Consider the following 23,610-nt stretch of genomic DNA (forward strand, 5'->3'; position numbering starts at 1 on the left):
AGTAAAACGAGTTTGTTGAAAAAAATGCATGCTACATTCCAAGATGATATGTTAAAGCCTTTTAAGTTCATTCATGTGTGAGAAGTTGTCAAAAGAAGCATTAGGTGGAGGGAACTTGCAATACATGAAGAAATTGCTAATATGCCAAAAATAAGCCTCTCATATTCATATTCGAGCTCACAACAAGTCTAATCGGATGGTCATGTATGCGTTAATCTTAATGATGATAACAATGACATAAAAAAATACGCCTGACTCCTCCAATGGGAAGGGACAAAACAAAAGCCCGAGCAAATAGGAAAAGGAAAGCGACATTTTCAAAATTCGTCGGTCGGAATCGAGCGGCAAACTAGATCGAACGAAATGAGGGCACGAATGACACAATTGAATTCAACCTTGGAGATGTATATGACTAAAATCATCCGATTCACAGAATATTCGGTGTTAATGCAAGATGTGAGACACATCGACCCTGAAGATCAAGAAGTGGCTAAAGCACTGAATGAGTCTATTAAAAAAAAATATAAGCTAAATCGCAAATGAAATTTCGATGTTATGTTTTTTTCTAGGTTTTTTTTTTTTTTTTTTTTTTTTTTTTTGTAATTTTTTTTCACTTCATTTTTTTTTTCTTTTTAGAGTTTTAATGTAATTTTTAATTTCATGTTTTTTTTAGGATTTATAAAATGTAATTTTTAATTTTAGTATGGTTTTTACAAAAGTTCTTATTTAAAAAAAACTCATTGGTAGACCATTTACCACACCCTAGTTGGCAGGTGAAAATTATAAAAACTGTAAAAGTTGATGTGATGCCTATATGACATATTTTTACCATTGGTAAAAAAGGCACCACGCCCTTAGCCTTAGTGTTAACCGTGCTATTGAAAATAAGCTAGTTGCTAGATGAATAATTTGTTTGGTAAAACTAGTTGAAATAAATAAAATGATACAAATATAAAAAGATTCAAGTTATATATTTTTTAATAATTAACAGAAGGTATATTTTAGAGAATTTTATAATAGCTTAGTAATGTTGAAACGTTAGTCTAGATCACAAGTTAGGTTATAAACTACTTTTTGATTTGTCACATGTTATAACCTGAAAATTGATTTTTGGACCCATTTGGAGTTGGATAATTTAGACTAACGTTCTAATATTTTTATCGATTTGACAAAAAAGTCCTAAAATTTATTTTTTTTGACAGTAAAATCTAAATTGCCGGCAGTTTTTGATACTTTTACAATTTTTTCCCGGTTAGCCGGTTATTAGGACTTTTTTGTCAAAAAAAAAATATAGTTTAGGACTTTCTTGTCAAATCATCAATTAGGACTTTATTGTTCAAAAAATAAAGTTTAGGACTTTTTTGTCAAATTGTTGAAAATATTGGAACTTTAGTGTATATATAATTTTTTTGGTTAGAAATTTAAACCTTCATTAATCTGCTAGAACCTATTGAAATCCTTAATGTTTGCTTCTTGTTAAATCGTTTTTTTAATCTCAACAAATCGACATTGAAAAAAATTGAAATAATTAAGAAAGAAAGAAAGAACCAGGGTTGTGTTGGCTTTTTGCAGCCCCAAAAATGGAAAAATAAGAAACCGAAAAAAACAAAATTGCCCTTCTTTCCCTTCTCCACATTCACACCCTTTTGACTAGGCATGTGTTGTTTGTGTTTGTATAAAGTTAGAGCAATTTCGTTTTTTTAGGTTTCTAATTTCTCCATTTTTGAGACTGAAAAAAACCAACACAACCTTGATTCTTTCTTTCTTTCTTGATTATCTCAATTTTTTTCAATGTCGGTTTATTGAGATTAAAAAAATGATTTAACAAAAAGCAAACGTAAAAGATTTCAATATGATCTAGCTGATTAAAGAAAGTTTCAATAACTAGAGTATTATACCATTAAATTTCTAACAATATACACACACACACACACACACACACTAAAGTCCCGATATTATCAACGATTTGACAAAAAATTCCTAAACTTTATTTTTTTATAGCAAAATCCTAATTGATGATTTGACAAAAAAATCATAAACTTTATTTTGTTGATAAAAAAGTCTTAATTACCGGCTAACCGGGAAAAAAAGGTAAAAATATCAAAAATTGCCGGTAATTTGGATTTTACTGTCAAAAAAATAAAGTTTAGTACTTTCTTATCAAATCGATGAAATATTAAGACTTTACTGTATATATATATATCCCAATTTTATAATAGCTTAGTAATGTTGAAACGTTAGTCTAGATCACAAGTTAGGTTATAAACTACTTTTTGATTTGTCAAATGTTATAACCTTAAAATTTTGAAAAATAACTTAGTTGTGATATGATAAAGTTGATAGGTTAACTGAAAAATTAGTTGCTGACTAATAAAAAAGATGGTATAACTAGTTGAAGTGATTAATTGAAAAGTTAGTTGTTAATTAATAAAAAAATAATTAAACTGATATTGAACTTGTTAAAATGTTAAACTACGTAAAATGACGTAAAAAACTTGTAGAAGATTGAATGTTTTATATTAATAATGAGTATATTTGGTAGAATTTTTAAAAATTTCAATAAGTTAGTCAGAGTTGTTTTTAGAAAAATAAGTTTTTTTTTTTTTTCCCGAAAAGAATTAGTTTTTAAGTTATATTTTGGTTTGTCAAATATAATATCCAAAAAAAATAGAAATAAGCTATATGTAACAGCATTTCAAACATAACCTAAATTCAAAAGAAATACTTTATCATATCTTCTACATAACTATCGAAAAAAACTCAAAAAACAAAAAAAAATTGGAGGCCTATTGACAGCATGGTGAGAACTAGGGAGTGGCCATATTATCAAAACATCGTGTTTTTCCCCCCCCAAAGCTAAGACGTAAAATAACAACTCACAAATACAAAATGCAATTTCAGTATCTTAAAATAAAATATGAGGTGTTACACCGTGATTTAAAGTGGTTCGGGCCCCTTGTTCTTTAATGGTACAAACAAAAACTTGATACACGTGATATTGTTCTTTCACATTCACTCAAGTTGACAACCAAATATAAAAAAGCAAATGGTTGTTGAAAAGCAATCATTTATAAATATGCAACACTTAAGGTCGCTCAAATGATTCATAAACGAATGAGCGCAAAATATCCAAATATAGTCTTTGAATCATATTACAAAGCCCATCAAAATATACAATGTGAATTTGCTTATCTATTTATAATAATTTGAATGTCATAATCACTTAATATACGCTTGTATGTACAAAATTGATTGATTTGTCAATTATCAAACCAACACCAAGTGGCTTGGTACTCTAAGAGAAGTTACCGAATCCTAGATGTTTAAATATTGGTGTAAATTGTTGATAAAAAAAACGGACAAACATAAGTTTTGAAAACTATTGTTTCATGATACGAGTTAATCTTAGTTTATAGTTTGAAATGTTGTGCAGTTGTATGACGTAATTGGATACACAACTTCCATTTTTGGTGCATTTGAGTTGCATAGATATTTGCTTGTTTTATTCGAGTTTAGATATGTTATAAATATATGTTTGTTAGATGTTACAGTTTGTGATCTCTGTTTGAATCAACTTCTTTTTTGGTGGGTCTGAAAGCAATTCAAGTTGCAAGCAAATGAACATTGCAATTTTGTCACAAACCAAAAGGCAAAAGAAAGAAGGAAGCATAAACAACATAATTTGCAGACTTTAAAGTTAAAATCCATCGTTTTCCTGTTCCTGTTCCTCTTCCTCTTCTGCCAAAACCATTCTACTTAAAGGGCTGGGACCAAGCATTCTCCTTCTTTTAACATTTCTCCTTCTTATGACTTCCATTTCATTTCGCCTCCTGATTTGCATCATCGCCTCTTCTTCCACCACAAATCTCCTCATCAACACATCGTCTGTCAAAGATTTTCCTCTAAATATCCTCCGTCCTTCTGTGCTCATTCTTGGCCGATCTTGTACTACACAATTTGGAAACGGTTTGGATCTTGGGTACGTGTTGCTTCTTCTAGGTGCCACTGCCACCTCAGCTTGGAAGACCTCCGTGTAGGAAGATATAGGCACACATAGGCAGACTCTCGTGAACGAAGTGGCAACTTTCAAAGAAGTCGACTTTCTAAGCTTTTGTCTGTTTGGGGTATTTTGATTATTATTGTTTCTTGTAGCCGTTGAAAGATTTTTCCTTAAAGTCGGGTTTGGGTTGGGCGGTTGAATCTTGGTTGATTTTGGATACGTGACTTTCCAGAGACTCGCAATCTCCATTGCTCTTTGATACCAAGGCTTCCTGTTTGTTTGTTGCACCATTTGTGAATGAAATCAAAAGGAGATTCATTTCTATAGTATATATATATATCCACGACAGTGGGACTGTTTTTGAGTTTAATGGCTGATTGCTTACGCTTTAGAGTTGGAATAACAAAAATGGCTGTGTCAAAAGTTAAAATTCTCGAGAAAAGAAGAGCAATACAATACAGCCCCAAATGGGACCGGGTGCTGGAGAAAAGTATTCTGTTGACCACGCCACATGTATGCAGAATTCAAATAATATGTGGAATGATTTTGAAATTCTTTTGCTAGTCGCAGGTGATGCTTGATTTGAAACATTGTGATATCAAATTTGCATATGCGATAAGTGATGATCTTTCCATCATGGAAGACCACAAACCATAATTCAACATACCATTCTTGCTGGAATGAAAGTTTTTTTTTTTTTGTGTTTCCAGAAAAGAAATTGGAGTTTGGTGAGGATGAAAGTTACCTGGTAGTTGCAGATTTGTTCTTGGGATCCTGCATGAACAGATGAGCAATGATGTGCATGTAGATGGTGGTGGAGAGGAGTGGAGAGGAGATATGAAGGAAGGGAGTTCATGTAGATGACAAATGATGAAGCTTTTTGGTTTTCTGATATGATGATGGAGATTGGTTGTCAAATGGACCTCTTTTCTTTATTGATATCTCATACCCCATATCCCCACCCCTTTTGCTTTCCCAGTGGCAGGCATGATTCCGACTGTGAGAGAGAGTTCAAAATTCGAAGGCAAAGTTGGATTTCTTGCTTTTCAGTGAAATTACATAAAACCCCCAACTAGCTTCTACCTTTTCCAATTTCTTGTATATTCATCGCATTCTTATATTACATTTTAGATCTGAATTAAATGACTTTTAGATCACACAAACTAGACCTGACAACTTGGTATACCATCGACATTGTTGGAATAGTATCTAAGGCTGCAACTATATTAGGCAAGTATTTGATCCGGTTGTGCATGGTCCTTTTGGGTTGCCTTCACCATAGCAACTTGATGGATGATTTGTTAAAAGAGAGTAAATATTATAAGGAATAATATATGGCTATTTGATTAATATAAGTCATAGATTAATTGGAATTAATTTGGTAACTTAAAGAGATTAATTAAATAAGAGGGTATAAACTATCAATTGTTTGATAGTTACACTTTAGACTATAAATCCTTATCCATGATAGGATGGACGATTTCTAGGGCTTGGATAAGCCAAAATCGTCCATAGGGTTATCAAGGAAAGGATATGGATCAACTTAAAGTCTAAGTTATCAAATTAGGGTTAAAGCTGTAATCCTTAAGGAGTCTACAAGTATAAATAGACCCTAGGGGTGAGGGAATTCGACACACCATCTAAAGTAGAGATACTCTGGCCGAATTCCTCCCCTCTCCTCTCTCCTAAATCATCTTGCTTGCTATTGGTGTTTGTAAGCCATTAGAGGAGTGACATTTGCTAGAAGCTCTAAGACAACAAGATCAACAAGGAATCCAAAGGTATGATTCTAGATCTGTTTCAATGTTGTTATTTAACCTAATTAGCCATTAGAAGTCTTGGACTCAAAGCATGTTTAATTAGAAAGCCTAGATCCGAGCATTAGGGTTTTGCATGCGCACATAGGAAAAATCTTATGGCTAAAACCCATCAGTGGTATCAGAGCCTAGCTTGGTTTTCTTTAAATTGTTGCTTGATTAACTGAAACAAACCTGCAAAATTCGATTTTGGGTTTATGAGTCATGGACTCGGCGAGTTCCAAAGTGGACTCGGCGAGTAGGCCTGACTCGGCGAGTCCCTTTGTGTATTCGGCGAGTCCGGGCGTCAGGATTAGGCAAAACCGAGATTTTTTCATGTTTATCTTATGGAAACTTACCTTAATCATATTAGATCAACCCTAATCCGTTTTTTTGATATATATGACTATAATCTTGATCTAATTAAAGATATTTATCATCTAATAAAATATTTAATTTCCTTATGTGATAAATGATTAATTATTTTGATAATTATCTTAAAAAAAATCTTGGATAAATCAAATAAAGATAATTAGGATATTAATTGTTAATTGGAATTATTTGTTATTTGATCCTTCATGTTTTAAATGTTTAAAACCTACCCTAAAGTTTTGAAATTTATATTTGTGATTAAAAGTTTTAATTTAGACAACTTAAATTTCAAACTCTAGATTTTGAAAGGTTTTAAAATACAACCCTATACTAATATAATATTACTAGAATAATATATATATGTATAACTAAATGCTAGTCTTACCGTTAGTAGGCCTCATTCACGAAGCCGATCTATAAGGTGGGTATAAGGTTGCGGCCTATAAAATGGCGCTTAATGGGTGTACACTCACACCCACCGCTTGCTTGATTGGTGGAGGGTCGTTAGCCGAACGGGTAGGATAGGGCAACCTCATCTTCTCATTAAAATTATAATAAGAAATACAAAGTAACTACACGTTTTAAAAAATTTCCCAATCTTAGTTACTTTAGGAAAAGTGAATTGATGCAATCCCATGAAATTACACTTTGCACCTTGCTAAGAAGTTAGTGGAGCGTGTGTGGTTTACCGGCACACTAATTGGTTCTAAGCGAAGGTGGCAAAGGGTGATTCATTGTTTATCATAGTTCGATGGAGCGTGTGTGGTTTACCGGCACATCGAATAGGTGATCGTTACAATGAAGGCACCATGTGAATTTGCATGGTAATTCACACCCGCTTTGTGATCATCGGCATCCCAGTCACAAACGAGAGGGGCATATCGAGATTTAAACATGCCATTGAATAGTTTCAATGAATCTCATCCGAACCTAGGAATTCTCAAAAACACTTAGGACTAATAGTTTAAGTTTTGTAATGGAGAATTAGTGAATCGTCATTCACTTACCTTCAATTTATTTGCATGTTAGATTACGGCATCCCTTTTCTAGTATGTAAATGTTATTGTTGGATCCTAGCCCTAATTTTCTTATTGGGTGATAATTAGGGATTATTATTCTAATCTATCTTTGTCCTTTTCTAATTGAAGATGTCGAACGCAAACAACGCTGCTGCTAGTTCTTTCACGTTGATGAGCCTTTGCCAAAAGGTCACCTTCGATGGAACGAACTTTAGCGAATGGATAAGATACATTCGCACCATTGCTCGCTATGAGGATAAAGAGTATGTCCTCGATGAGAAGCTCGAGAAAATCAACCCCGAAGTTGCTACTCCCGAAGAAATCACCGCCTTTGAAACTCATGAGCGAGATGCAACGAAGGTACATTGCATCATGATCGCCACCATGAACTCCGAATTCCAAAAGTCCTACGAGGACATGTATCCATACGAGATGCATCAAGACTTGTTGGAGAGATACCACCAAAACGCGAGACAAGAGCGTTATGAGATTTTCACTAACATGATCTCCGCTAAGATGGGTCATGGAGAATCTCTTACCGTGCACCTGCAAAAGATGCAAAGGTATGTCGACCGCCTTCGCAAGTTAAATGTTGACTTCGGTGAAGACTTGGCGATCGATATGGTGCTTCACTTTTTGCCTCCGATGTACAACCAATTTAGGATGACCTACCACATGAACAAAGAAGAGGTCACCCTAAGCAAACTCCAAGGTCTCTTGAGGGTCGCTGAGAGCAACTTCAAGGACAAGTCTGTTGCACCTACTCCCAATCCGTCCGCTGCTCCTGTCTTGGCTATTGGTCAAGGGAAGGGAAAGAAGAGGAAAGCTTCATCGAATAACTATCGCAAGGTGAAAGCCCGAGATGGTGCCTCTTCTAGTGGGACCAAAGTTGATCCCGCTAAGCCCTGCTCCAACCCAAAGGAGGCAGAGTGCCACCACTGCCACAAGATAGGACATTGGAAGAGAAGCTGCCCGGATTACCTGCAAGCGATCAAAGAAGGAAAGATCAAGCCATCTTTCGCAGGTATATACACAATCAAATCTAACGATTCTAATCATGCTATTTCTTGGGTTCGTGATACCGGTTGTGGTTATCACATTTGTTCTAATGTGCAGGGACTAAGAAGAAGTAGGGATGTAGAGCAAGGAAGGATCAATCTAATCATGGGGAACAGAAGATCGTCGCCTGTGACCAAGATTGGAGTGTATTCTTTAGTGCTTAGGAATAGTTTGGTTTTAGATTTGAACAATTGTTGCTATTCGCCAGAAATGGCTAGAAACATCATTTCATTTCATGGTTTATATAGACAAGGATTTAGATTTTCTTTTAATAATGAGAATGGTTCTATTTTGGCTTATCTAAATGGTGTCTTTTACTTTGAAGCTATACCATGTAATGGAATATATGAAACTGTTATGATTGTTGATAACTTAGGAAATGATGTTTTGAATATTGATTCTTCCACTAGTATGGATAAAGCATCCTTGTGGCATTGTCGTCTTGGACATGTCAACAAGAAACGCATAGCACAACTCCAAAAGGATGGAGTGTTGGAGTCATTCGACCTTAGGGAAGATGACACATGCGAGTCTTGTTTACTTGGAAAGATGACTAAGTCACCCTTCACGAGTACTTGTGAAAGGGGTGAGGGACTATTGGACCTAATACATACCGATGTATGTGGACCCTTTAGATCAACCACGAAGGATGGGAACCGCTTCTATGTGACTTTTACCGATGACTATAGTAGATATGGGTATATCTACTTAATCAAGCAAAAGTCAGACACCTTTGAAAAGTTCAAAGAGTTCAAGAATGAAGTGGAGAATCAATTGGGCAGGAAAATCAAGATGCTTCGATCCGATCGAGGAGGAGAGTACCTAAGTCTTGAATTCCACGATTATCTCAAGGAGTGTGGAATAGTTTCGCAATTGACGCCTCCTAGGACACCGCAGTTGAATGGTGTGGCAGAAAGGCGTAATCGAACCTTATTGGATATGGTTCGCTCTATGATGAGTCATGCTTCACTACCTATCTTCTTTTGGGGGTATGCCTTAGAGACTGCCGCCCATATCCTTAACCGAGTCCCTACTAAGAAGGTTGCCAAAACACCTTACGAGATGTGGATGGGGAAAGCTCCCTCGTTGGCACATATCAAGGTTTGGGGTTGCGAGGCTTTCGTAAGACGAGATACTCAAGACAAGCTTGAACCTCGAAGTGAGCGATGTATTTTCGTCGGCTACCCGTAAACATCCTTTGGATATCTCTTCTATAGACCGAAAGACAATGTTGTCTTTGTTGCGAGGAGAGGAGTTTTCCGAGAGCGAGAACTCATAAGCCAAGGAGATAGTGGGAGGCAAATCGAACTTGAAGAGATTCAAGAGTCGATAGATGAAGGAACCTCTACCGCTGGCATTCAACCCGAGGAGGAAACTCCGGTTGAACCGATTGACGAATCCTTACCTCTCAGACGTTCCGATAGAGTTAGAGTTCATCCCCAGTTTTATGGTTTTCATATTACTACCGAAGGGGACACGTATATTAGTGATGGTACACTAGTAAATCTTGATGAACCTAATAGCTATAAGGAAGCCATGGCAGGCCCGGAGTCTGCGAAATGGAAAGAGGCAATGGATAGCGAGATCCAATCCATGTACGATAACCAAGTTTGGAATTTGGTTGATTATGTGCCCGAACGTAATACCGTTGGGTGCAAATGGATCTTCAAAAAGAAGACCGACGTGGATGGGAACGTACACACATATAAGGCGCGATTGGTCGCGAAGGGCTTTACTCAAACTCCCAGAGTTGACTATGATGAGACCTTCTCACTAGTTGCGAAGATTAAATCTATTGGAGTGATGCTAGCAATTGCCGCATTTCATGATTATGAGATTTGGCAAATGGATGTCAAGACCGCTTTCCTTAACGGAAAGTTGGCTGAGGATGTTTACATGGCTCAGCCAGAGGGGTTTGTGGATCCGAAGCATCCGAATAGAGTGTGTAAGCTTGAGAAGTCCATTTATGGACTTAAGCAAGCGTCTCGCAGATGGAATCTTTGCTTCGATGAGAAAGTCAAAGAGTTTGGATTTGTACGAAGCAAAGACGAATCTTGTGTATATGTCAAAGCCAGTGGGAGTATAGTAAGCTTTCTCGTTCTATATGTCGATGACATATTACTCATAGGAAACAACATCCCGACTTTGCAGGAAGTCAAGTCCTGGCTCGGGAAGTGTTTCGCTATGAAGGACCTCGGAGAGGCTTCTTACATTTTGGGAATAAGGATAGTAAGAGAAAGAAGTAAGAGACTAATTGGACTTAGTCATAATACTTACTTAGAGAAGGTACTAAAACGTTTTAGTATGGAAAACTCAAAGAAGGGAGAATTACCGATACAAGGAAATGCCAAGTTGAGTAAGACTCAAAGTCCGAGTACCGAAGCTGAGATAGCAGAAATGAGCCGAGTACCATATGCTTCCGCAGTTGGCTCAATCATGTACGCTATGACTTGTACTCGCCCTGATGTAGCCTTCGCTTTGAGCATGGTTAGCAGATATCAAGGGAACCCTGGCAAAGCACATTAGATTGCGGTGAAAAACATCCTTAAGTACCTTCGGAGGACGAAGGAATGGTTCTTAGTCCTCGGAGGGAGTGATGACTTGAAGGTGCAAGGGTATAGTGACGCCAGATTTCAGACCGACAGGGACAACTATCGTTCGCAGTCGGGCTGGGTCTTTACCCTAAATGGAGGAGCAGTGACATGGAAGAGTTCCAAGCAGGAAACCGTAGCTGATTCAACGTGCGAATCAGAGTACATCGCCGCAAGCGAAGCGTCGAAGGAGGCAATATAGCTAAAGAACTTCATTGGTGATCTTGGAATTGTGTCGGCCATAAAGGAGCCCATGGATATTTTCTATGATAACGAAGGAGCGGTTGCCTTGACCAAGGAACCGAGGGATCATGGTAGATCTCGACATATCGACAGAAAATATCACTCTTTAGACATCGTGTAGAAGAAGGACAACTCGTAGTGAAGAGGATATCATCAGAAGATAACCCAGCAGATCCGCTTACGAAGGGACTGAGTAGGGTTAAGCACTTGCAGCATGCTAGGAGTATTGGGCTGAAGGATGATATTAGTATAGATTAGATAGTATTAGAAACATATAATAGATAAATGTAATTAACATTTGATGATTAAATAAAGGAGTTTTATTTATGAGTAATGTTACTGTCACATGTTAATTGTTTAACTATTGTTTCACTTTGCATGTTTTGACTTCCAGAATAATTGAGTTTATTAGGAATAATCGAATTATTCAAATGGTCCACAATCGTTCATATGTTGGGAGTATATATGAATGAAGATTGTCATGAATTGGTGTGTAGAATGTCTAAATGGTGTTAGACATAGCAAGGGTTGTTGCAACGTTAATGAGTGCTTATGAACTGGTTTTGAGCATTGGAATAAACCCGCGCTTGCTGGAATCACTTTATGGAATACGATATAAAAGGTGATCGCAAGACGATAATATCATATAGTCTTAAAACCTAGATATATGATTTATTATTTGTTAATTGATTGTGCATTGATAATGCGAAAACGCATCAGTAACTTGGTGTTATAAAACGCATTGTTGTGTGTAGTTGGTTAATGAATAAGTAAATACATATAAGTCGAAGTTTATCTGTAAATTTTATCCTAAGAGGGTAGAAGAGATATCTTGGCCACTCGATGATTTGATTTGACTTATGTGCCGGGCCCGGTCAGAACTGAATTGATGTGTTTGATTAAGTTCTATGTCAAATAAATCAGAGATCGAGAAATCTAAATGCTTGACTAACCATTCCATAGGATTGTGAGCATGATATCTAATAGAGGACTGTACCATCCCTTATCTAAAGGACAAGATTGATTAGATCAGAGTTTGATAGCGTCTTTGAGTGCTACGATTGCAAACCGAATTGTACTTGTATAGTTACTAGACTTATCCAAGTGGGAGACTGTTGGAATAGTGTCTAAGGCTGCAACTATATTAGGCAAGTATTTGATCCGGTTGTGCATGGTCCTTTTGGGTTGCCTTCACCATAGCAACTTGATGGATGATTTGTTAAAAGAGAGTAAATATTATAAGGAATAATATATGGCTATTTGATTAATATAAGTCATAGATTAATTGGAATTAATTTGGTGACTTAAAGAGATTAATTAAATAAGAGGGTATAAATTGTCAATTGTTTGATAGTTACACTTTAGACTATAAATCCTTATCCATGATAGGATGGTCGATTTCTAGGGCTTGGATAAGCCAAAATCGTCCATAGGGTTATCAAGGAAAGGATATGGATCAACTTAAAGTCTAAGTTATCCAATTAGGTTTAAAGCTGTAATCCTTAAGGAGTCTACAAGTATAAATAGACCCTAGGGGTGAGGGAATTCGACACACCATCTAAAGTAGAGATACTCTGGCCGAATTCCTCCCCTCTCCTCTCTCCTAAATCATCTTGCTTGCTATTGGTGTTTGTAAGCCATTAGAGGAGTGACATTTGTGACTCTAGAAGCTCCAAGACAACAAGATCAACAAGGAATCCAAAGGTATGATTCTAGATCTGTTTCAATGTTGTTATTTAACCTAATTAGCCATTAGAAGTCTTGGACTCAAAGCATGTTTAATTAGAAAGCCTAGATCCGAGCATTAGGGTTTTGCATGCGCACATAGGAAAGTTCTTATGGCTAAAACCCATCAGACATGACACGAACACCATATGCATTTTTTGTGTATGGGTTTTGCAAATCCGTGTTTCATGTCGACACAAATTTCAAATCTATGTTTCGTGTCTTGCATAGGTAAGACACGAATTTAACCGTATCAAACACCTATAAGACACAAATAGTTTAGTGAAATATGGCATACTTTCCGAAAACACAAATGGTATATATATATATATATATATATATATATATATATATATATATATATATATATATATATATATATATATATATATATATATAACTCCATACTTTCTGAAATATATCATTTGTGTTTTCGTGTAAGCCGATAAAAATGTGTCGTATTTGTGTCATGTCGTTTGTCACAAATGATTTACATGTTATGTGTTTGTTTTATATCTAGACACATTTTATAATTTATGTCGTGCAAATTCGTGTCTCACACGAGTATATGACACAAATACACGGATTTGCCAGGTCTAACGTGTAATTCCTGAACAAATTCTTAGCCTGCATTCTAGCATGCATATCTATCAAGTACATGACTAGAGAACTTTGGGGCAATTCTTGGATCAAATGTGGATAGGTGTGAAAGGTAGTATGAGCCTGTAATACCGAAAGCACAATATACGCTCTTGGATAAGGGATTAGCACAAAGGTACAAAAAAGCTCGTACATAATTTATTGTTTGTAACCTTTTTTCAGGCTATATCTATAGTATGGTGATGACTAGGCAGGGAGTGAACGGTTTAGGTTCGAGCCTGACTAGGCAATGTGGGTCAGGTGCAGGTGATACGAGCCTGCATGATTTAGTTGTATCTAAGGTCTTGGGGGCTATGCTTGAGTTTATTCCAAAGGTAATCGGTAGGATCCAGGAGGAGATGATACCCTTGATTGATGAAAGAATTATAGCCACAAGGGCTAGTCAATCGATAGTTGGGAATTGGGATCGTTACATATCTAGACTTTTCTGCTTGTCATCTTCCCGTGTTTGAGGGAGGGAAGGACCCGATCGTGAGTATGAGGTGGATTGCCAATGTGAAGAATGCCTTTACACTTGCTTTTTCTTGGAGGAGGTAAGAGTACGGTTCGTTGTGAACCTTCTGCGTGATGCTATGAAGGATTGGTAGGACGAAAATGTCTAGTTCATTGAAGAGGTCATGATCTTGGGAGTGTTTACGACTCGATTTAGAGAGCATTTGTGTAACACCCCGACTCCCAGGTATTAATTTGAGTCTTAATCTTTCATATTGAAAAGTCTACTCAACGAGTTGGATGCCCTAACTCGTCGAGTAGGAATGTGGTTGGACCGCAAACTTAAGTGACCAACTCGGCGAGTCGGAGGACAGACTCGATGAGTTGGAGCTGGAATGAGAAAACCTTAATTTCGGGGTTTGCACCCTATTTAAAGGACCTTAAGTCCCTTCATTTAGCCCCCTTATCACTTGTTGACGACTAAAAGGAAACCCTAATCGATTTAGACCCCATTCTTGAGTGTGTGTGAGGAACTAACATGTGTTTTGGTGCTTTCATTAAGAGAACTCAAAGATTTAGAGGCTTGGATTGAAGAAGAGGAAGTGGATATGCCATCTACATCATTTTCGGAATTAGCCTGAGGTAAAAATCTTGTAACTTGACCCTTTCATACTTAGATCTCCTTATGTTAATATTAGGGCCCTTTTAGCTTGTTTGGTGTTTCATTTCGGGCAATGGTCATGATCTGAAGTAACAACTTTAGATCTGTCATCTTGGTTCTTATGGTTATAAAGTTCCAGCCTTTAGCAAGATAATGCCTTATCCTCACTTAGAATCTCTTCTCTAGCTAGATTTTGGCCATTTACACCTTGCATGTACGTAAAGTTTGCAACTTTACATAAGAAGTATGCCTTATGGACTTAGATCTGCAATATGGAGCTTTGGAGTGGCTTAAAAAGCATCTGGATGGAGTAAGGACTAAAGGGACTCGACGAGTCGCTTGGCCAACACGACGAGTCCGATGAAGATTGTCGTGTAAGGGTTTCTGCATGGACTTGGCGAGTCAGTATGAGGACGCGACGAGTTAGGTAGGGTTTTCCCGACTTTTGGATCATGCTTGAACTCAGCGAGTGGCTAGGAAACTCGACGAGTAGATCGGGGATTTCATGAATTCTCGAGTTCAAGGAGGACTCAACGAGTAGGTGAACTACACTCGACGAGTCAGGTCAACATGGACTGTTGACCTTGACCATTGACTTGGACTTTGACCAAGGGTTGATTAGTTGACTTATGTGGTATTTTGGTAAATTGGAATTTATGGAAAATGTATTATGGTAATTATAGGTGTTGTAGTTCGTGACCATTGTTCGAGAGTTTGATTCATCACTTCGATTCGATAGTTGAGTGGTAAGTTGTCCTCACTATACTAACAGGGTCGAAGGCACTGATGTGTAATTTTAATGCACTAGTTTTTTATTTATAAGTCATAATTTATCGCATCTAAACCACACCTTACATGCAGTGAACCCGATCGAGTATAGTATAGCTTTGATAAGCAAGGGTGTCGAACACAAGGGGAACGGTAGTGAATTAATTTAAAATATTTGATTATAGGTTACAAAACACATGAAAGGAATAAATAAATGTTTATTAAATCTCAAACGAACAGTTAATTAACAAATCTCCATAAACTAACAGGAAAACAAATATCTTCAGGTACTTTGGTTTAGATAAATTACACCTTAAGAGCATAGACAATTGCATACACAAATTCATTTATTCATGTTCTCCGATTCCTAAAATGATTAGATTCGCGTTCACTATTACTAATCCTTTAGCAAACAAGTTAATTCAAACAATGATCAGTTGATTAAACTAACATGCTTCCTAGTGTTCAGTTCGTATTAAGCAAGACTTGTAATAATAGTTAATCAAATTACTAATTCAATTAACCTCTTGTTGATGGTCATCAAAATCATAAGAGACAAGCAATCAAGCAGATATTCATACAACTCAATTTACTTGACAATTAACAGCAAATAATTATCATTAACACGTAAGGATCTTTTAACAAACTTGGCAAGATAAATTAAACATAAACAAACAATCCAAAATAGCAATTAATCCAATAATCAACGTTTCATTTAATCATAAACACAAAGTAAAAGGTTTTTACACCTAAATCAGAAAGTAAACACATAATAGTATCACAGTGGAATGCTAAGCATGGTCACGTTAACAAACAACATGATTACCGACACGTATCCGCTCTCTAATACTTCCAATCTCTGCTCCCTTTAGATTAACGGCCTTCCGGCCACCTCCTAGACCCTCAAAACGACAACTATGAAGTTTTCTTGTTGCACAAGTCGAAGTGGAATATCATATATATTCTTCAAGTTGGTGGAATGATATGGGGTATTTATAGTTAAATGGAGATGGAATTAATATGGAATATTAGACTTGGATTGGAATAAGGAAAATAATGTGGCTTAGGGATTAAGCAAATACAAATAAGATAAGTGGTGCTTGGGGAACAAGTAACTTGGAGGGAATTTCCGTCCAGCTTTTATTCTTCATCTTCAAGGCCGATTTTGGATGAGATAAGTTCCGAATTAGAAAAAAATACCTCTAACATAAGTCGTAGGAAATTTCGTCTAGTTTCTATAACATTTTGAATCTCGTCAATTGGACTTATGAGTAATCAGATATACCCAAAACACTGAAGAGGGGTCAATCTGCCAGCAATATCCTTTTTGCATCTTTTCAGCTTCATTCTCTTTCTTTTGCATTCCATCTCCCATTTTAACTCTAATTAAATATTTCAAAGCATATTAAGTCTATTTTAGTTCTAAATAATAATAATAATAAATGCTAAAATATTAAGATATGTTATACATAAATGTATATAAAAATACACATATCAGCACCAATGTCGATCCTTATCGGATTTGCATCCAAGTTTATTGCTTAATATGGTTATTGATTTACATCCTAGTAGTTAGGATGGTTGCTATGTTAGAGATCGTTTATATCGGTATCCTGGTTGTAGGATGGTTTCCATGATTAGTGATCGGTTAGATCTGTATGTTTACTTGTTTATATGTATGTGCACATGTTGTTGGTTTGGGAAAGGGTTGAGGTAGGTCTTGCTTTGTGTAGTAGGCTAAGACACCTTGAGCGGAATGGGTAGACTGCAGGCCTGGGATGGGAAAATCTAGTTAGAAGGAAGGCCCAACGAGCGGTCTGGATAAGTTGAAGGCCCCGAAAAGGGCAGTCCAGACGTGAGGAAGGCTCGGAGAGCGGTCCATATAGATTGAGGACTGGGAGTCGGTCCAGTCAGACTGATGGGTCATTATGCATGTTGTTTGCTTATATGTTATATTATATGGTTATATCAGTATGGCGTTGGTATTTTGGCGGTAACTCACTAAGCCTTCGAGCTTACATTTATCGATTATTGTTTCAGGTACTTCTGATGATCTTGGGAAGGCAGAGGCGTGATCATACAACTCCTCATATTTCATGATTTTATGATTTGATTCTGGGGGTACTTTGATGATTAAACTATTTAGAAAACAAACTGTAATAACTTAATGGTTTTAAATGTTTTTTAAAAAGTTTTAAATTGGCTTGAATTTTATGGGTGTTACAAGTTGGTATCAGAGCCTTGGTTTGAGTGAATTGGAGGAAACACTCATGTGTCTCCAGTCTCAAATTGAGGACAAGATTTTAAAATGTTTTTTTTTTCAAAATGGTTTTCAAAATACTAAAGGAGGATGAAAGTGTACGATCAGTCGGAGCTTGCGGATTGTGACAACCCGAAATTTCCATTATGTAGAAACTATATCACTTCAATAGAAGTTATAGCAGTCACAGTTAATTTTCAGACTTTTTCGCGTAAGTTTGAGTAATTCAGGGTTTACACTTCAGGAAATATCAGGAGAGTGGGTGCACTAGGGTTTTGTGCAACACTGTTATTCCAACACTCTATTATATTAAAGATCATTTCAGGAATAAAATTATTTTCTGCCAAAAATATCTCAGGACTATAAATAGAATTTTGAACCAAATTCATTCATTATTCATATTTCCAACTAGAGAAAAGCCATTTTCTCTCTCACGGATCTTCGGGTTTTTATACTAAAACATGAGTAACTCTTTCTAGTAGTGTTAGAAAGCTTATTATGTGCTTATAACATGATTTAGATGGCTAAATCATTAGATCTAGGAGTTTACTCCCCAAGGTGTTCTTGGGCGGTAAAATCCCGAAACCGAGCCTAGACCGACCCTTGTGTTATGCAACTGCCTTAGACTCATATGTATGTGTGTTAGGGACAAGAAAACAACCAAGAATCACCCAAGTTTGGAGTTCATGGCTCAAGAGTTCCTTAGGCCGTAAACTCCCTTTTCAAACTCAAAATGGTGTTTTAAGGCACATAAAGCTTTAAGACTATTATCAGGACTTGTCCCCATTTAATCTAAGGCCTTAAGCACATCAAAATCACTTATAAAAGTGAGTTTACGTCCATGGCTTTGCTCTTGGGCCGTAAACATGAAAGAATGGCACCAAAGCGTGCCTAATGTCTTCATATGCTTGGAATAAAAGCCTAGAACTTATACCACCTATGCTTGAGGCTTGAAAACAAAAAGAACACCATTCCAATGGAGTTTACGGCCGTAAACTCCAAAGGAAATGGCCTTAGGGCCGTAAACTGCTAATTGGAGTATTTCTAGACCTTAAACCCTTCCAAGGACTTAACCACCAAGTTGGAATTATTCTAGGAATCATTTGGGACTTCAAAACACACCATACACCCTTGGTTGGGAGTTTACGACCGTAAACTCAAGAGTTTACAACCGTAAACTCCATGTGTGTTAGTATATGAGGTTTAAACTCATATATGGGGTCTTTTGAAACCCTAAAACACAAGTGCCTTGTCCCACATTAGCTTAGATGCAATCCTTAGGGCCTAAAACACTTATATAAAGTGTTTAATTTTGTCTAGGATGTCTTAACATTATTAATTAGTGATTTAAGTCTAATTGAATGCATATATGTGTGATTATATGTTCATTAGGATCGTAGTGTGTGTACAAGTCCTCGCTTGACACCTAGCAATCCTATACCGTTCAATTCATCCCAATCACCAACTACCGGTGAGTTCATACCCCTAATCAATGTTTTAAATGATTTTAAACGTATTAACGGGGGGAGGGGGGGGGGATACAAGTAGAAAACAATATGTTATCAAATCAATCTTATGTATTTTATAACTGTGTTTTCATTCAACAGATTTCACATACTACAAAATGTGATGCATAAAATGGTTTTCTATCTTAAAATACCTTGATAACAAAAGTATTAGTTTTGAAATGTTTATTAAAATGACATCAAGTCATTCTTAATTATTGTTCAAAACTCCTAGATAACTTGCAAAACCATTATTTTACCTTCTTGAATCAACTAAACTCATGCGCATATGTTCATTTATATGATAGAGATTATAGTTTTCATCCTTCGTTCAGTTTCCCACACCCTGGTGTGTCGAGGGTGCATAAATCTACTTGAACAACCACTTACCTTTTAGTTAACTATCATAGGGATAGTTAGAAGATATCAAACATTATTCCTACTACAAGGAATCACACAAGAGTCAGTTCATTCATGAGTCTATACAAATACCTTACATGATAGATGAGTACACGTACTTAGGAATACATGATACATGAATATGTTTACATATACTTACCTGTTACATGAACACACTTACATGAACACTTCTACATAGGTGCATTATCCTGTATTTACTTACCTGGATACTTGTACTTAGAACTATAAGGATGATTTATTAGTACTTACTGTGTAAATTATCTTTCCTATCTCGGTTCAATGGGATATTTCGGCAGGACTTACCATTCCGAACCCCACTGATTAGCACCAGTGGTCGATGAATGTCTACGGATGTCTAAGGTTGTTACTTAGTTAGTAGTCAGTGACGGGACTAACCATCCCTCTGTCCAACTGTTGCAACAGTGGATGAGATGTGAATCTTCGGAGGATCATTAGGTTAACGCTGTTATGGGACTAACCCTCCTTCCACCCTGCTGCCGCTACAGAGGATGAGGGGACACTCTTCGGATGTCCATAGGGTCTATCTTTCGCTTCGGCGATGTTGTGTTAATCCTGGTCACCCAGGGATAATACTTACATGATTATACTTTTTCCTATTTACTTTATTTTGTGATATATTCACATAAACGATGAGTTAGACTAAGCACTTTTAGTACTAGTCAATAGAAAGGAAAAACTATAATTCTACTTACAGAACATTCGGGTCTTGGTAGAAGACTACATAGTCATAACAAACATTCGGGTCTTGGTAGAAGACTACATAGTCATAAACAAAACATTCGGGTCTTGGTAGAAGACTACATCTCAAACTGATAGAAAATAAGGGATTTTCTAGGTTTTTTTTTTCATACTTACATCAACATTTTCATTTAACGATTTACATGGCCTTCATAATAGATTTTCACAAACAAGACAATGACACTTAAATACTTATGAATTCACCAGCTTTAAAGCTGATACTCGCTTTCAAAATAACTTGTATTCTCAGGTTATCAGTAGACAGGTACGGAGGCCAGGTTTTGAGAAGACGGAGCTGGCAAGTCTCGTCTTTTATTTTGATTGTATATTTTTGGTGTCTTACTACAATGAAAGAACACACATGTATTAAAAATTTACTTATAATGCAATGGATGATGTTGTTGCTTGTTTATTATATTACACTGTTGTGATACTGTACATGATGTCCTCCACCCCTGAACGTTTCCGCCGTTCGTGGTTTTGGGGTGTGACACGGATAGACCACAAAATACCTTACAGATTATTTTATTTATGTGATATGGTAGAACAACATGCTAGTACTAGGCTAGGGATCTTCAAGAAGTGCATGATAGAATTTACTGGTTGTAGGATGCCTGATAGCCTAGGGTTTTCCTTATATGAAATTGACATCATTACTGTAGATGCTTAGTGTATGCATCACAGTTGTACATAATTAAGATCTTATAGCCTGAGAATGTTTTGTTTGACCTTATTTCCTGTTCTTGTTTGATGAAGGGCTTAGGGTAGGATCGGGTATTCAAAAGTCTATAGGGTCCAATGTTATGTATGGCTAGCATACACTAGTACTGCAGGTTTGGTGGAAGTTTCATGGATGGGTTCTGTGAGGCCGGTTGGTTAGTTATGAGATAGTTAGCCTTCCTCTAGGAGTGAGGAATGAGCATATGCTATGCTTATGTGTAGTTTAGGGTGTTGTGATGATACTTAAGATAAATATGGGTAGGTTTGGAAGGTAGTATGGGCCCGTACTACTGAAAGCACATGACCCATACGCGTAGCAAGGAAGTCACAACCCCTAGGGTTTTGGTTGGGAGTTGGTTCCCGGATTATGATGTGGAATATCTGATATCTGTTTGGTATGTTTTCCACATGGTGGTTACACGACGATTCGTGACTGGATCCGGGTCGAGGTTAGGAGAGGGCGGACAGGAGGTGCCGACAGCGCCCGAGACTGTCGACCATATGAGGCCGGATGAGATGGACAATAGGATCCGGGAGATCCTGCATGATGAGGTTGGTGCTATGTTCCGGGCTCAGTTGCCGGAGATGTTTGGGTCTATCAAGACCGCTATGGTGGAGTATTTCGATGAGCGATATGCAACCCTCACCGAGGCGGCTGCCACAACAACCACAACAGCTGTATCGGCGGAAGGGTTGGGAGCCGGACATGCTTTTCAGTATCGGGACTTTGACAACATGAAGCTCCCTACTTTTTATGGGACTCATGACCCCATCAAAGTCATGAGGTGGTTGTCTGACGTCGAGGGGTGTTTGTTCACGTGCTTGTGTCCTACTGACCAAAAGGTTAGATGTACCCTGAACTTGCTGAGGTCCGGGGCAAAGGACTGGTGGAGACTGATGACGGGGTCTTATTTAGATTACTAGAGAGTTGTGGCTACTTGGGAGCAGTTTCAGGACATGTTTCTGTTGGATAAGGTGTCTAAGTCCATAACTATTTCTGGTATGTACTTGACCCGACCCGGCATGGTCCATTTGGGTTGCATGGCACCATGCAATTGGATAGACTAAATGAGAGAAATAACACTTGGAGATTATTAATATATTATAAGTTCTAATATATTAATAATATTATTTGATTAGTTTGATCAAGAATTAATTTAGAATTAATTATGTGATCAAAAGATAAGTAATTAAATATATGGGTTGATTATGTAAATCATCCATATCTTGTATAGTGGGCTAAGAGGCTCCATGGATTATCAAGTTGGGTTCCACCCATAGGATGCTCCATGGATGCTCCACGGGAGTTACAAACCCATGGGTCATGGAAATGAAGAGTCATGACACATTAGGGTTTAACCCTAGATGTGTCAACACTATATAAGAAACATGTTCTCCACCAAAATCGGATACACTAAGGACACACAAAAAGAAAAACAAGAGGGCTTGGCCGATTTCAAGAAGTGTGTGTTCTCTCATAAGTTCTTCCAAGAGCATTTGGTGTTATGTGAAGCATTTGAGGCATCACACTTGGGGTGCTAGGCTCACAAGGTTTCAAGGAACACAAACAACAACAAGGTAAGTTATTCTATCTATTATTCAAGTTAAAATTGTTCCCCATGTATGCTAGATAGGAATATAACCTTGGAATTCAACTTTGCATGATAATTAGACAAACATAGATCCAAGGTTATTAGGGTTGCATGTACACTTAGGAAGTGTTAGAATGCTCAAAACCCATCAGTGGTATCAAAGCCTAGGCTTGTTTGCTTTTTATTTGTGCTTAAAAGTTGAAAAAAAAAAGTCGAAAATCTTGCTGTCTACGAGTGGACTCGTCGAGTCTATAGGGGGGACTCGGCGAGTTCACGTGTATCTTCAACCAACTCGGCGAGTAAATTCATGCACTCGGCGAGTAGGATCGACTGATTGCAGAATTTCGATTTTAGTTGCTGGAAATGGACTAGAAACATTACCCTAAACTGTTTTGGTACTTGAAAACTTGTTTTGATGGTGTAATGTTCTTTCTAATTCATTCACAACAACTAGTTATCAAAATTACAAAGTTTTAAATGTAATTTTTGATTGTGTTCATATTCATGTTCTTGTTCTTATGATGTTTTAGATGATCATAGGAATTATTTGTAACCTATGTGGTAGATTAATTCTTGATCATAATGTGTTTTAATGGAGTCCATAACTTGTCCTCAAGTTATGGAAAACCAAGAATCACACTTGAATTAAAATCATTAAAAGAACACAAGAGTTAGAAAAATGAAGAGTCTTCATTTTATTACTCTATTAAACTCATAAGTTACAAGAAATGAAAAGTTTTGAAAGTTACAAAACTTGCCCTCAAGTTTTGGAACAAGTAAAGTTAAGTTAAAACTTTAGTTCCAACCCCTAGAATTTTAAAAGTTAAAATTCAACCCTTATACTTATATTATGATGATTTAATAATTATATATATATATATATATATATATATATATATATATATATATATATATATATATATGTATAAGAATAAAGTCGTCTTACCGCTAGTACGCCTCATTCACGAAGCCGGTCTATAAGGTGGGTATAAGGTTGTTGCCTATAAAATGGTGACTTAATGGGTGTC

General features: G+C 36.8%; 1 protein-coding gene across 1 annotated transcript; it reads right to left on the minus strand.

The window, feature by feature from the left end:
• Positions 1-3,607: 3,607 nt before the first annotated feature.
• Positions 3,608-5,001, minus strand: LOC145048745 (Serine/Threonine-kinase). The gene is made up of 2 exons (XM_078997333.1): positions 4,746-5,001; positions 3,608-4,271 (listed from the first exon to the last, which is right to left on the minus strand). Exons 1-2 carry the CDS (start codon positions 4,802-4,804, stop codon positions 3,698-3,700), a joined length of 633 nt encoding a protein of 210 aa, XP_078853459.1. The 5' UTR covers positions 4,805-5,001; the 3' UTR covers positions 3,608-3,697.
• Positions 5,002-23,610: the final 18,609 nt, after the last annotated feature.

This window comes from Lactuca saligna, chromosome 5 (assembly GCF_052625555.1).
Source record: "Lactuca saligna cultivar CGN05327 chromosome 5, ASM5262555v1, whole genome shotgun sequence".
In the NCBI taxonomy this organism is placed as follows: Eukaryota; Viridiplantae; Streptophyta; class Magnoliopsida; order Asterales; family Asteraceae; genus Lactuca; species Lactuca saligna.

Coding starts and splice junctions, on each gene's coding strand:
- LOC145048745 (XM_078997333.1), bottom strand. CDS start 4,804: ATGCACATCATTGCTCATCTGTTCATGCAGGATCCCAAGAACAAATCT. Junction 4,272..4,745: donor AACAAATCTGCAACTACCAG/GTAACTTTCATC, acceptor ACAAACAAACAG/GAAGCCTTGGTATCAAAGAG.